Here is a 14,549-nt window from a genome sequence, read left to right as displayed (position 1 = left end):
GTGTCATGTAAATGTTTTCAGGAAAAAAAACAGGGAGATATCAATGCCTTTTTACAAATCAAAAAATGCTTTAAACATCAGTGTTTCCAAGCATCAATGTTTCGTTATAGAAAGAAGAAAAGATTCCTCCGAAAGTGTAAAGAATGTGTCTGGGTTCTTGAGTTTTCTGTGCTTGTGGAGCCATTTGCTTGCAGTAGGCTGAGGAGGGCTGGAATTGTGAATTACAGAAACGTTGGGTATATTTATTGCAGCTGCATGTAAGAGAGTTTTGGTGTAGTGTAACATCCTACCTGAGTCAGTAATGTATTTTTAAATGATTCTCATATGTATTAATAGTGTTATTTGAATGTACTTTAGCCCATATTACTGTACTTTCTCATTGTAAGTGTATGATGTGGAAATATCTCATTTCTTAGATGGAACCAAGAAACCTGGCAATAGTATTTGGTCCAACACTTGTGAGGACATCTGATGATAACATGACACACATGGTTACGCACATGCCAGATCAATATAAAATTGTAGAAACACTCATCCAAAAAGTAAGTGGATGCATTTCATTATTTTAAAAATAAGATCATACACAGATCAGCCAGCTTTTTTCTCATTGGGCTAGTTTGGGTCTGGTATTTATCCATCAAACTCACTTCTAGTAATATCTGTGTTTGATTGTGCCACATTTGGGTTTTGTATTTCTGGCAGGGTTTTCACCTTCTTTATTTTAACTTTTAGCATGACTGGTTTTTCACAGAAGATGATGCTGAAGAACCTCTTGTAAGTATTATGGTATAAATACTTCTAACTACCTTAGTTTAGAATCTGCTTCTGCTGCCTCTAGAACACCTCTATATTTTTTACTATGTTACTGTGTGGTTTGCTCTTCAGAAGCACCTTTTTAGCTTTCCAGTCCTTGCAGTAATGAATTCTATTTTTTTTTAAAAAGCAAGCCATGCATTTGTTTTAAAAGCATAAAGGAAAATAGGACATGCTTTCCTCGTGTTCTTCAGGTGAATAATGCAGTTTTCTAAATACTGTTGAATTGTAATGAACTATTTGTGAAACGATGATGAAGAGATCTTTGTTTATTAACTGTAGACAGCAGTTCAGGAGGAAAACACTGTAGAATCTCAGCCAGTGCCAAACATAGATCATTTACTCACCAACATTGGAAGAACGGGAGTATCTCCTGGAGACGTATCAGGTAACTCTTGCCTGGACAGTGTTAATCCATAGGCTAGAATAACCTACTCTGTTACTCAGTGTAACTCTCTCTTCCTATTTTCTTTTACTAATAAAATGTTCTCCTCTTTTCCAAAAGATCATTTAACACATCTTAAAGACTTGAATTGTTGATAATCATGCATGATATAATTTGGAAGACTTCTTTTCTCGAACAGGAATTTAATCATTACAAGATGAGGCTTGCACATAGTATTTTATTTATTCACAGTAACCCATGCAATCATCATCGTGAGGTCAAGCAGATAAGCTGCTATAAAGTGGTTTGTTGTGATGGCAGAACAACAGTGGTGTTCAGTGGTGTTTTAATATTGATCCTTCCCAACATTCGGAATGCAAAAAATTGAGTTATGTTTTCTTGTCAACTGATGGACACTTTAAGTATGTTGCAGTATGTTTATACTAAAGCTGGTTTCCTTCTGTTTATAAATGCTATCCTCTTTTGTGGCTAAGGATAAGCATTACAGGCTCTTTCTTGGTGACTTTTTCCCCTCCTCCCTTCACGCTTCTATTGCACTAACCCAGCATGTTGTATCCCGGGAATGTTATCCCTTCCTCTCGAGCTTTTGTTTCAGTTTTCAAAGGGTTGTTCAGCGCTTACTGAAACAGTCACTTTGTACTGATGTTGTAACAGGCGAAGTGGGAGGAGTCTATCACACGGTGATGTCATTAGTGGATTCTGTGATGTCACTGATGGACAGCTGGAACTGTAGGAAGAAGGAGGACTGTTGCCCACACTGTAGCTGCCTTGTCTGCAGAAACCCCCGTTTCTTGTAAATGGAAAAAACCCCAAGTTGATCTGTGCTGTAAATTTTCTTTTAAGAGTATTTTAAACAGATCAATGCTACTTTTTAAAAGTTTTTCTGCTGTTTCTTGTTATCTCTGAAGCAGACCCTGAGGAGAAATAGCATGGTATGGTCTACCAGTCTTTCTAGTCATAAAGCATTAGCCATGTGTCAAAAAGGGGTGTGGCAGGGGGCTCAGCTCTTTCTTCCCAGGGGGAAAGTCCCAAGTTCATGTTTTTTAGTCACTGTGCTAGCCCCTTCCTACCCCCTTTGTAATTGTATAATCTTGGGTTTTGCAAGACAGTGAAACTATGGTGTCCATTCTTCATTTCATAAAAGCGCTTGCTGTGGGAAAGTACAAAACTGGTAGCTGCTGACATCTAGACAATTTAAGAATAAAATTTTACTTGTATGTAGTAAGAGGTGGAGACAGATGTACAATTGGGGATTTACACAGAAAATACTACGTAACTCCTTTAAAACCTCACAAAAAGAGTATGACTACAAGAATAATGATTTGTATCTAGGGAGCCAACTGTACAAAGACACCCAATTTTGCTTTGTGTATCCTGAATCTCAGGAGAGTACACAGTGCCATCCTGAAAAGGTCTCTCAGCTGCGGTTTTGCAGGGGCTGTATACTTAAAGCATCGAATAAACATTAGTATTTCTGGTTTTTATTTTGAAGAACAGGGCTCCTTTGCCATTCCTGTCATTGAGCTGGTTCTGCCTACAATTCACAGCATCCTTTCATGGCGGTGGCTTTCTGTGGTGCAGCTTGCATCTTTGTGAGCTCTGACTATTCACTCTGTTCTGGTTTTAATTTGCTTCACATCTTGTTCTGTGCTTGTCTTTTTCATAAGTCCAGCATTGTCTGTAGCAACATTTAAAAAGTTGCACGGAACTGAGCAGAATTTTTTTTTTTATTTTTCCACAGATTCAGCTACTAGTGACTCAGCAAAATCTAAGGTAAATTATTTTCTGATACCTAGTTATAAGCTTCTGAAATCTCTTAGATGTTTCCTTTATTAAATCGCTGATACGCAGGCGTACTAGAGAGCTTGTGTAGAATTTCTTGAGTAATTGGTAGTACTGTTTTCTCATAACCTATTTTTGAAGTGTTACATTGGAAAAGTACTTGTGTGCAGTTAGCTGCATCTACCAAAGCAGTCAGCTGCACACAGCAACAGCTTTGTTCCAAGATCTCACAATTGTGGGCTCTTACCTCCTTTTTGCATCTCATTTAGTAGACATAAATATATTTATAGTATGTTCCCTGATGTTGGCATAGTGCTAACTCACAGAGAGTATTTATGTTTCTCTGTTGCACTGAGAAAAGTATACTTAGAATTCAGCCTGTTTTTCAGGAGGTAATAGCCCCTCCTCTTAAAAGAAGGCAAAGGCTGTAGTTAAAAGTTGCTCTGCTGAATCTCCCTCAGAAGTATTGCTGTGCTTGGGAGGAATGCTTCATGAAGGGGAACAAGACTGGAACATGGGCATTTGTTCAGTCCTCAGTTCAGTGACAAAGCCCTCGTCTTACACATGGACAAATCTTTGTCTCCTGAGCTGTTGTTCAGTAGTTCTGGGTGGCTGTAGCATAGGCTGACAGGGCAGCACACAGCTTTATACTGGCCTGCATTCCAGGTGTGGCACTGATGCCCCCCTTGGAGCTGGGAACAAGACTAGAGCATCCTTCTGGTTCATTGTGGAGATGCCAACACAGCTGCTCTGTGAGGATGTTTGGTGGCTCAGCTTTTTCCTCAAAATAGCCCAGTTTCCAGGACACCACATCACACTGCCTGTAGCAGTGAGGCACTAAGTAGGAAAGGTACATAGCTTTGAAGGGGCCAGGTAGTAAATGTTAGAGTAATGAAAATAGTTTTTAATTCACAGGATGGAATAATTTGGCTCGTACTTTTATTGTTTCTGTGCTTTTTTAAAGGCAAATGCCTCTAAAATAAGGAAGTTTATTTTTTAATTTTCAACACTTAAACTAGTTATGAGTAACATTCATTTTATTGGTAGTAATTAATTGATACCATTTACAAACTCAGTCTGAAAGGTGAAAGATGAACTGACAAACGGAGCAATTAGCCTTTTTCAATAGGTAAGACCTTGAAAGAAGGGAATGTGAAGCATCTGTGAAGCAGTTGCAAATCAGTCTTGAAAGGGTTTTCTTGTTGTAATGGGGCTTGCTTCATTAGTCCATCAAAAACTAAATAGTAGTATACACAAACTAGTCTTTGGTAGGTTGAAGGGACTCAGATAAGAAGTAGAATGCTTGGGCAATGTCATTTGAACTACAGAAAGAGCATGTAAATGTTTCCTGAATGAAGATGCACTTTCTACTGTGAAGCTCAGGATGTGTTTTTAAACTGTTTCAGGCTAATTAATAAATGTTTCTTTTTGATTTTAATTATACCCTCTCCCTTTTTTTAACAGGGTTCTTGGGGTTCTGGAAAGGATCAGTATAGCAAGGAACTGCTTGTGTCCTCCATTTTTGCAGCAGCTAGTCGCAAGCGGAAAAAAACTAAAGAGAAACCACAACCAAGTAGCTCAGAGGATGAGTTGGATAATGTGTTTTTCAAGAAGGAGCTTGCAGACCAGTCCCGTGGTGACACAGCAAAAGAGGACACAGCTAAAGGGGAATACGAAAGAGAGAGAGAGATAGGGAGAAAACAAAGGATGTTTGTCCTGAAGGAAAAAGAGAACAGCGGTAAAAAAGACGTGAATGTTGTAAAGGATGAAAAGAAGTCAATAAAGAAAGAAAATATCCTGACAGAGGAACCTTCACTGCCTTACCATGAAAAATGTACAAAATCATCAAATATCAACTGTCTGCAAACCGTGCAGAAGAATAACCCAAAAATGCCTATTTCACAGTCTTCTTCCCAGGTTGAGGAGACAGTGTCTGACTCTGGCACTATGCTAAGCACTTCCTCCCAGGCTTCCCAGCACAGATACTCATGCAAAAAAGTAGCCAGCCCTGAAATTAAACACAATGAGTTTTTAGCAGCTGATGTCAGCTCCATCACCTCAGATTACTCAACTACTTCATCTACTATGTATCTGACTGGTTTAGATGCCAGTATGCTGAGCCCTGAGGTGCAGTCAGTGACAGAAAGCAAGGGAGAGGATGCTGATGATGAAAGAAGTGAGTTGATCAGCGAAGGGCGTCCAATGGAGACGGACAGTGAAAGTGACTTCCCTGTGTTTGCTGCCAGCGCTGCTGCCGAAAGGCTGTCCAAAGGGAAAGTTCCAGAAGTGGTCAAGACCAGTCGGAGGAACTCTGAAGAAAGTGAAGTAAGTTGTACTGAGGGAAGTTCCACGCCAAAGTTAGAGAGTCGCAGACTTTTTAGCTCACACAAACTTATTGAATGTGATACACTCTCCAGGAGAAAGTCTGCTCGGCACAAAACTGACAGTGAGGGGTCAGGGGATGCGAAGAGTGAGAAGGACTTGCCTACTGTGACCAAAATGTTTGACATCATGAAAAAAGGGAGATCCACAAGCAGTTTATCTACATCGGCCAAAAGTGAGTCTGACAAACAGGAACCTACGTGGAGACTTAAGATTACAGACAGGTTAAAGCTGCGACTCAAATCATCTGCTGATGACATGTTTGGAGTTGGGAATCAAAAAGCTAACTCTGCAGAGACTGCAAAGAGAAAGAATATCAGGCGAAGGCACACACTTGGAGGGCAGAGGGATTTTGCTGAAATAAGTGTCCTGAATGCTTGGAAAGCTCAAGAACCAAGTCAAAGTAGAGAGAGAGAATCTGAGCTTTCAGCTGTGACTCGGTTGAAGCCAAAATGTCCAGCCCAGGACCTCTCGATCTCGGACTGGCTTGCACGAGAACGTTTACGCACTAGCACAACTGACCTTAATACGGGTGAAACTGGAAAGCCCAGACTTGAGAACACTAACTTAGCAGAGGTATCAAAGGTAGAACTGCCCTCATCTGCAGAGATGCAGGCAGATGAAGGCAGCTCTTCCAGCAGCTTGACTTTAATTAATAGAACACCATCTTCGGGACCATTTCAGCCACCAGACCAGGTAAATGGTGAAAATTATCAGAACGTGAACAAAAACAACTTCAGCCCTGCAGTTGATGCCCATCCTCATAAACTGTCTGGGACGCAAGTGGTTAGATCTCGATTTTACCAGTATCTTTGAAATGGGAAGATATGTCCACTGCAGCAATTCATTAACTTACTGTTACACTTCCCAGTAACTCTGTGTGCGTGTGTGTGTGTGCGTGTGTGTGTGTGTGTACATATATAAATATTTTTTTCCTGTACTGTTGTTGTTATGCAGCCTTCATTTGGGCTGGTTTCATCGATGTGCTCTGTGGAACGTCTTCACAGTGCATTACCACAGCCAGAAGAACACTAAAGTTAAAGTATATATATATATTTTAAGATAAAGTATATTTGATGGCTGCATACAAATGTTGAACAAAGCATCTGATGCAACATGCTGTGTAGTATATACATGGTTTTCTGACTGAGAGTTGGCCTGGCATTAGTATGCAGGAAAATTGTTCTTTTGGTTTAGTCACTAACAAGTGCCTCATTATAAATTCATTTGGTTTGTTAGGGTGCCATATTGCTAAATTAGAGAAACTTATTACAAACAAATGAATGCATTTTACTGTTAATGAGTTTCATTACATTTTACAAATGTTAACACAGGTGGCTACAGAGCTTCCATTCCTTAGGCATTCCAGTAAATATTGGAGTTTTATATTTCCAATTTTAATACAGATTTTGAGTTTTATGTGACTTGAATTTCTAATCTTTCTGTAAAATAAGTAACTTAACTGTACATATTACATGTGTATCTTTTCTTCAGATACCAGATTTGATATAAATGTTGTAACATAGGCGTGTAGATAGTGGATACTGGATGGAACTGGTTTCTTTTATCGAGAATATAATTCTGCATGAGGACCTAATGAATCCAAACCTGTATCATGCCTGTGTGCATACCCACTTAAACACTGGAAATAAAATTGTTTTGGTGATTCTTTGTGTGATTCGAATTCTTTCTGATTAACAGTTCTGAAGTGTCACGTTTTTAAGCTGTAGTCAGCAACTGCTCTTGGGATCACCAAACCTGCAGTTCCTCCTAGATGAAGGACACCTCTCATTAATCTTTGGTTTGTGGGGCCACACTGTGCAGGTCAGCAGGTGAGAGAGATGCAGTCTGTTAAATATTTTCATCTTGATACCAAATTTGATTCTAAGGTACGTCGCAAGTGGGTTTATGTTTAATGTGAAGGTTTTGTAAAGTCAGAATGAACATCAGTATCTGTCAGTCGGAACAATAGTTTGGGTCTTGGACCTTTTGTAATTTTAACTAAAAAAAATTTTGTTTCTACCCTAAAAACTCATCTGTGTATGAACTCTGTCAGCTATATTTTTTATTGTATGTTCTTGCACACCTACTTTAAAACAAAGCAGCTGTTCATCACTTTGGATGTCCCTGTGTCTTACACTGTTTCTTGCTTGGCAGAGGATTAAACATCCATCAGTGTGTCCAGTTACTGCACGGAGAAGGAACTGTGCTACTGGGATGCGTTGGCTGACGTGCTTTAAAGCAGACCTCATTTCTTTCCTGAGTGACTGTAACACTCCTGTGCTTTGATGATCTGCTGTGGTTTTGATCCTTCTGAGAAATCATTATAAAAATTGGCTGTGAAGAGAAGTCCCAGATACAACAGCTGACCTCTGTGAAAGTTCTCACCACGTAATTGGATGCTTCCCATAAAAAATGAGCCATATTCTTGTGGTCTCCATGCAAACTAAAATGCCTTTTCTTCCTGGAGCAGATGAGATGTGAGTGCAAGTGTTCTGTGTGTGGTGTCGGGAAGAACATGCGTGTTTTGTGAAGGACAGAGTAACTGTGGATGGGTTTTGTTTCAGTCCTAACAGTAAAGTGTACTGGAACATTTTACTGGGCTGTCAGAATACAGTGTTGTGATGCCTCCAATGCTGTTCATCAGCGAGTACCCATTGTCTTTCACTGGAGCTGTATTTTGTCCCATCATTAGTCCCAGAAGCTCGTCAGTGTGTGCTGAGCATCCACAGGAGGTCACAGAGGTTTTCTCAATGAAGGAGTGTACTTAGGGAGGTGCACAGGGGAGCCTGGGGGTCTGCACCTTCTTCTGATTAGACAGCCATTTTGATGGGTTAATTTCCCTTTTGTTGTGTTTATAGGTAACTGATAATTTTACAATGAAGAACACAAGATCATCTGAAAAATTGGGAACTCAGAAAATAAACATGCAAAACATGACTTGTATTGGCTGACAGTGCTGTGGGTGCAAACTTGTTTAACCTCATCAGCTTCCACGGTATTCTCTGCTGCTGCACTGGTAGCATAGAACATGTAGGGGAAACCCATGACTTAGGGGGAGAGATGCAGGGAGCATCTGCCAGGGGCATCAGGGAGAGGAGGTTACTGAGCTCCTGAAGAACATAGTGAGTGACTGCATATCTGAGGTTGGAAAAACGCTGGTGATTTTTTTGCCTCTTGAAGACTGCCAAGATTTGGGTAGCCTTAAATTTCAGCCAGTGTGGCAGCTGAGAAAAAAGACATTTTTAGGAGTCATTGCTATGCCCTGATCTTAACAGCAGCTACCTCAGACCCCTACCTGTAGTGCTTTTTTACTGTGGGTTGGGTTTTTTTTCCTTGCTCTTTTTCCCCCTCCTGTGGAAGAGAACGGTGACTGATTGACTCGAGAAGGGAAGTGCATACATACAGTAGACTATCCTGAGATGGATACTGTCAGTGTTCCGTCTGGAAGCTGGATTCAGTGGGATGGGCAGCTCCACAGGGTTGCAGAGCAGGTGAGGTGGGCAGGGATCACTGAGCCCAGGTCAGCCACATGCAGCCAGGGTAGATTGCTCTGGGCTGGGGCTGTGGCTGGGTTTTTAGTATTTCACAGTTGAAAGTTCCACAACTTCCCTGGGCAAGCTGTGCCAGTGTTTGGTCATGGAGCAAAGAGGGATTTTTTAATGTTTAAACAGAATTCCTAAATTTGTGTCCATTTTTTGTTTCTGTATTTCATTAGAAGGATTCAGACAGGCTTGGAAAGTACTTCTGGTCTGAGGACTGTTCGGAGCTGTGAAACTGCAAGTTCTTAGGAACAGGATAAGCTGACGTCTGATGGAGAAATAAATGTGTTGGTAGCAATGGTAGTGTTTGGATTTTTTAAATGGTGCCTAACAGCAATTCCTGCTTCAATGGTGATCAGTGGTTTAGTCTGAACTGCCTTTTCAGGAGTGGGGAAGGTGCTGTGTGACTGCTTTTCAAGACTTCAAAGGGCTTATTATGGTCCCCATTAGTATCGCTCACAGCGCTGTTGATGTGGAATTAAGACATGGCCCCAGTCCAGACAGTTTCATAACCTCTTTTGTGCTGCTGCAGAGCTGAAGGAAAATTCTGTGCCGAGCTGCACATAAAGGGCCTCGGGTTCCTGTGCACCCTCTGAGAGTCTCTCCACTTTGTTCAGGTAGGATGAAAACGTTCGAAATGTCACCTCATTTACTACAAAAAGCTGTGGTTTTGTTCCCAAAGCCAGATCATAACACCGGTCACATTTAGATAGTAATTAACCAATTAATTGTGCCAGCCTTTGGAAAGGGGCGTGGGCTGATGTGTGGCCTGGAGGGGGAATGGCTTAAAGCTGGGCTGCAGTGCACCCTGAAGTGGTGCACGTACCTGTGGCTCCCAGTCAGGAGACTAAAAAATCTGCCTTAACCATCTGCTGTTGAATCCGTGAGTTTTTAAGCCTGCAGGAAGGGCTTACTTTCAGTGGGGATCAGATGGATTTTGGTCCTGCACGTCCCTCCCTTTTCCTCCTATATGCACCCTCTTTGGCTCTGCCTTCCCACCTCTGTGTCCTGCCCAGCGCAGGGGCTCTGTGCTGTGTCACTTTGGTTTTGCTGCAGTCCCTCCCTCTAGGAGGAGCTGGCTGACACAGGGATGATGCTTACTCTGCTATGAAATCTTTGGCTGGTTCTGACTACAGCAGGCAGCAGAAAGGTCCTGCTTACCTTCCAGCTCCTTCCAGCTCCTTCAGTGAGCTACTTCACTGCTGGGTTTCAGAGCAGTGGGGCTGGGGGGCTGCTCTCCTGGTGCATAACTGCTGTTGCAGTGTTACCTGTCCCATAGCTTGATCCAAACTTCACTGGCAGCCACCTCCACCAAAACTGTTCTTCAGTTTGCAGTGGGAAACCTGTCTTTTTCACTAGTGTCCAGTTCTGATTTTTTCTGTGTCCAAGGAATTTATTTACAGACTTGATGATTTTGCTGGGCGACAACCTGTGTACAGCTCTTCCCTGCCTGTGCTTGCGAAAGCCTGGTAACTTCATTGCTGGACAAGCAGGATGGAGAGGGAATAACCATTGCCTGACTCACGACAGTCCCAGCAGTGCTGGCTGCCTGTGCAGTGGGTTATGAGCTGACTGAGCCAGTTGTTTCCCGGGGAGTGCTGCACCCCAGCACGGAGCAGGTGCACCAAAAGTACAGGTCACAATGTAGCTGAGGCCTCAGGCGGGTGTTGTGTTCACTGCCTGATGGCAATTTCCACATTCACCACCACAAGCAGTGAGCACAGCACTGCCTCACTGCCCGTGTACCCCAGTGACTGCACAGGGTCCTTGGTTAATTATACAACCATTGTCCGTGTCTGAGTTCAGCCAGAGACAGAGAGTGTGCTGCTGTAGCCCCTCACCTGCAGAGGCTCCGAGAAGCAGCTGTGGGAGCAGTGCCAGAGCCGCGGGGGACCCTGCCTGCCAGTGCCATGGCTCACGGGGACACCTCACTTGCCATCACACACGATCAGTTTTTAGTAATCACTGGTTTTGAGTAAGTGTCCGATCCTTGGCAGGCGTCAGACAAACAGCTTAGGAACGCATCCTGCTCCATCCATCAATTAGCCTGAGGTTAGATTTTGGCCGTGTGAAGGGGGAGCAGGGTGCCCAGCCTGCTGGTGCTCTGTGTGTGCTGTCTGTTGCACGGGGAGTTGGTCACAAGCTACAGCACTGGATCGGGCAGGTTCCCTTTGGAGCCAGGGAATCCCGTACTCCATGCGTGAGAAAGCAGAGAACAGAGCAGGCCCTGGAGCCACCAGCGCCCGCGGACCGCCCTGGCTGGAAGGGAGCTGGCTCCGCTCTAGCGGGTCCGTGTGGGCGCTCTGACCGTGCCTGACGCTTTGCTTTGCCTTGGGCGGCCCTGGCCGGGCTCAGCTCCCGTGCTCCGCAGGCGCCTTGGCTGCCGTGCCAGCGGAGGGGATGGCGCCGGCCTGACCTCGCTGGAGGCAGCCTGTGTGCTGTGTTCCTGAGGGATGGCTCCATGTTTATTCTCCAGCTGCATGCGATGCACCATCCGAGGGCACCGCCTTGGAATGATGCTTCTAGGAAGCTTCCCCTTTCACACGGGGAAATAAAACAAGGAATACCTCAAGGTGGAAGGGCTGTTACCTCAATCAGTCAGTCAAAGGTTCTCCTTTGCTCGCTGGTTTTCTAACTTGGAGTTCCAACAATAAGCTTTCATCGACAGCAATCTGAAAGACCCCCATTTTGAAATTAATACCTAGGTATGGCCTTAATCTGGGGAAAATCAGGTTTTCTCCTAATGACTTAACACCCTCAGGCAAACAGCTGAACAGCCAATTGAGACCATCGGAAAAGTTACTAGTGACAAAATACAAATATATAAGCATGCAGCCCTTTATTTTTGTAAAGATCTTTGCTTATCATAGTTCTGTATATTACATTATGTTGTTATACAAATAAATTTATTTACAAAACCATTAGCTATGCAAGTTTCTCGCTCTTCTCCTATTTAACTGATATCCATCTTTTTCTACCCTTCCCCATATATATTTTTAAGCATGCATAAAAATTAACTTTGGTGTGGTAAAACTACTCTATGTGCCCAGCCACATACAGTATTTATTTATTTATAGATATTTATAGATATGTACAAAAGTTTGCCAGTATACAGACCAGTACTGAAGTGTACATTTTAAAATCCACAATGCAATACATTAATGGGCTACCAGGTCTCAGTAAAATAAAACTGAAGGAAAAAGGGTGGATTTAGCTAAGAAAAAAAGTAATCAGCAACTATCTATATGTGTAAAACAATTTATTTTTTCCTTGGCTGGCAAATTCTTAAATATAATCTGAATGGCAGTGCAATAAGTTGAGTTGCCTCATACACACATAAGACCAGTCTTGTTCTGTTTCTTGTGCAGAGGTTTACTGTCCAGCATACTACTTTCAAATGTACATTACAATAGTATCAAAATGTTTTGGCAAAAAGATCTCGAAAGGAACCATGACATTTGTTGACAAAAATAGAAATCTGTAACAAAGCTAAATAACACCAAAATAAAAGAAAAATATTTTCGTTTCAGTTTTACAGTTGAATATAATCACACTTTAGTATATCTCTGTTCACTTCTAGACCCCATAATGAAAAATAGCTTTATACAAAACAACTTAGTAAATTTTTAACCATACAGTTCCCCGTGCTCAGTACACCACTGTGCACATGCAGTCAGCTTCACTCACACACCCTCACACTTTTTGTAAGAGGTGCTGCCTACAGAAAGAAAATGCTCTTTTATCATTACAACAGCAACCGTTTTCCAAAAAGCTTCACTCTAATCTAGTGTATTAATTCAGTATTTAGCACGTGATTAGTATTAAGCCTCCAGCAATACAACAAAATGGTTACATTCCCTGGTTAAAATATCGGCTGCGGATTCTTTGAAAGTGAACAAAAAGCCTTGGTGACCTGGCAGGTGTGCTGTGCTTAGCCTTTAGGATGGCTCCTTGACCGTGGATGGGGCGGACTTGCCGGCATTCCCGTTCTGTGCCTTGTAGCTGTTGAAACTAGGGGTGTGGATTGTCCTGATGCTCTTCATACCTTGGCTCAGGGCAGGGGGGGAGATAGAGGAGGGGGGGGAGGTAGAGGAGGAAGGAGGGGGTGGTCGGCCGTTCTGAGTCTGCAGCGAGAACGAGAGGTGGTGACCTTTCCCTGGGTAAGTGGGGCTCTGAAACTTGGAGGAGCCGTTAGAGACAGAGGGGATGAGGGAGGTAGAGTAAGTTATGCGACCTGTCTGAGGACCGAGAAGGGAGGAGGAAGGAATGGAGGTTTTAGTAGGTGGATTAAGAGGGTTAGAGCTGTCACCGCTAGAAGCAGGTGCTGAGCTGCTTTTCCCAGAAGTGGGAGAAAAGGCTGGGATCTTAGAAGCAGGTAGGGTAGGAGAAGTAGCCTTATAGTCCCCACCAGCTTTCTTAGCACTTCCATTAGCCTGCAAATAAAGATGTCAGGAGACAGTTTGTCAGAAAGCCAGTAACATGATAAACCAACAGGACCTGGGAAAACAGCCCTGCAGAGAATCAGAACTAACAGTTGGAGAGGCCTGAGCTAAGTCCTGCAGCCACGGACTGGACCTGGTAGAAAACCCAAAGTGCCCAACGGAGAGTGCATAGAGAGAGAGCCAGGAGAGCTTTGTGAGAAGGCGCGACCTACGTGTTACAGACCAGGCACTACGTGGGCCATGCTGTGCGATACTATCGTGAGAGAGACGTCCCGCCGAGGTTAATGTGCACCCACTGCCACCTACACCAACAGGTTAGTGTCCAGGGCTTCCTGTAAAGACTCTGAACAGAAGCATTCCCAGTTCTCCTAGGGAACCACCACATTTACCAAATAGAAAGTAAACAGGTAGTTGACGTCTTAAAATTACAGCTGAATACCACCGTTAAAAAAAAAAAAAGTGCCAAACCCAATAAACAAACAAATAAACAAACAACCCAAACCCAACCAAACAAAAAAAGCAGCAGGTGTTTTATTGCAGACATGCATGCACAAGCATGGTGAAAAGATCAGTACTGTCATGCCCCCAGGATCCAGGATGTCCAGTTAGACCTCAGGCATCCGATATTTGGTATAATCTCAGTCAGTTACTGGAGTTTTTAAATAAACAAACAACATGAAATGTCCATCCAAACACCGGGTTTAGGGTAAAACTACCTGTCTGTATTGGCGTGGATCCTGCAGCTTGTGCTGTTTGCCTGATTTCTCCATGCTTCCTTGTCTAGTTTTTGAAGCCATGGGGACTGGCATCCGGCTTGTCTGGGAGGCAGCGCTGGAGCCCTGTGGAAACGAGTGGAGGGGCAGGGAGGGGAGACAAGAAGGCGTGGTCAGTGCCAGAGTGCTTGAAGAGAGGACCGCACACCATGCGCCAAAAAAAAAGCCACAGTACTACATGCAGGGAAAGTTCAGGAGCTTCACACCGCAGGTGTTAATTTCCAGAATCAAATGGAGAAAACTGCTCAGCTACTGATCAGCCTGGATTTCATGTCAGTGACACTTGTCATTTCACACAGCAGATTATTCGACCCAGCTCCCCTGCATTTGCCCATCACCAATCAGCAGCAAGGATTAAAAAAACCCCCAAAAACCACTGGTCTATTAGCTGTTAGACACCTCGTGGGGA

At 43.2% G+C, this 14,549-nt stretch overlaps 2 protein-coding genes across 15 annotated transcripts in view; one reads left to right on the top strand and one right to left on the bottom strand.

Annotated features, from left to right (window-relative positions):
* Positions 1–7,049, top strand: part of ARHGAP21 (Rho GTPase activating protein 21) — a 112,926-nt gene extending 105,877 nt beyond the window's left edge. For both annotated transcript variants that reach the window (XM_066199130.1, XM_066199137.1), the window contains exons 21-25: positions 417–542; positions 733–774; positions 1,096–1,201; positions 2,961–2,992; positions 4,466–7,049. In XM_066199130.1, coding sequence (XP_066055227.1) covers positions 417–542; positions 733–774; positions 1,096–1,201; positions 2,961–2,992; positions 4,466–6,199 — 2,040 coding nt within the window. In that variant the 3' untranslated portion in view covers positions 6,200–7,049. The remainder of the gene's footprint in view (positions 1–416; positions 543–732; positions 775–1,095; positions 1,202–2,960; positions 2,993–4,465) is intronic.
* A 4,700-nt stretch (positions 7,050–11,749) lies between these two features.
* Positions 11,750–14,549, bottom strand: part of KIAA1217 (KIAA1217 ortholog) — a 345,995-nt gene continuing 343,195 nt past the window's right edge. For 11 of the 13 annotated variants that reach the window (XM_066199028.1, XM_066199083.1, XM_066199052.1 and 8 more), the window contains 2 exons: positions 14,084–14,206; positions 11,750–13,358 (listed from right to left, as the gene is read on the bottom strand). In XM_066199028.1, the coding sequence (XP_066055125.1) occupies positions 12,864–13,358; positions 14,084–14,206 (618 nt within the window). In that variant the 3' untranslated portion in view covers positions 11,750–12,863. Of the gene's footprint in view, positions 13,359–14,055; positions 14,207–14,549 lie in introns of those variants that run through there. The other 2 variants (XR_010723303.1, XM_066199075.1) reach the window with 2 other exon arrangements.

This window comes from Chamaea fasciata, unplaced genomic scaffold (genome assembly GCF_029207755.1).
Source record: "Chamaea fasciata isolate MVZ Bird 193981 ecotype frontalis unplaced genomic scaffold, bChaFas1.0.hap1 SCAF_1, whole genome shotgun sequence".
Lineage (NCBI taxonomy): Eukaryota > Metazoa > Chordata > Aves > Passeriformes > Sylviidae > Chamaea > Chamaea fasciata.
The sequence above is the reverse complement of the archived record's forward strand: the minus strand, read 5'-3'. Positions and strand labels throughout refer to the sequence as shown.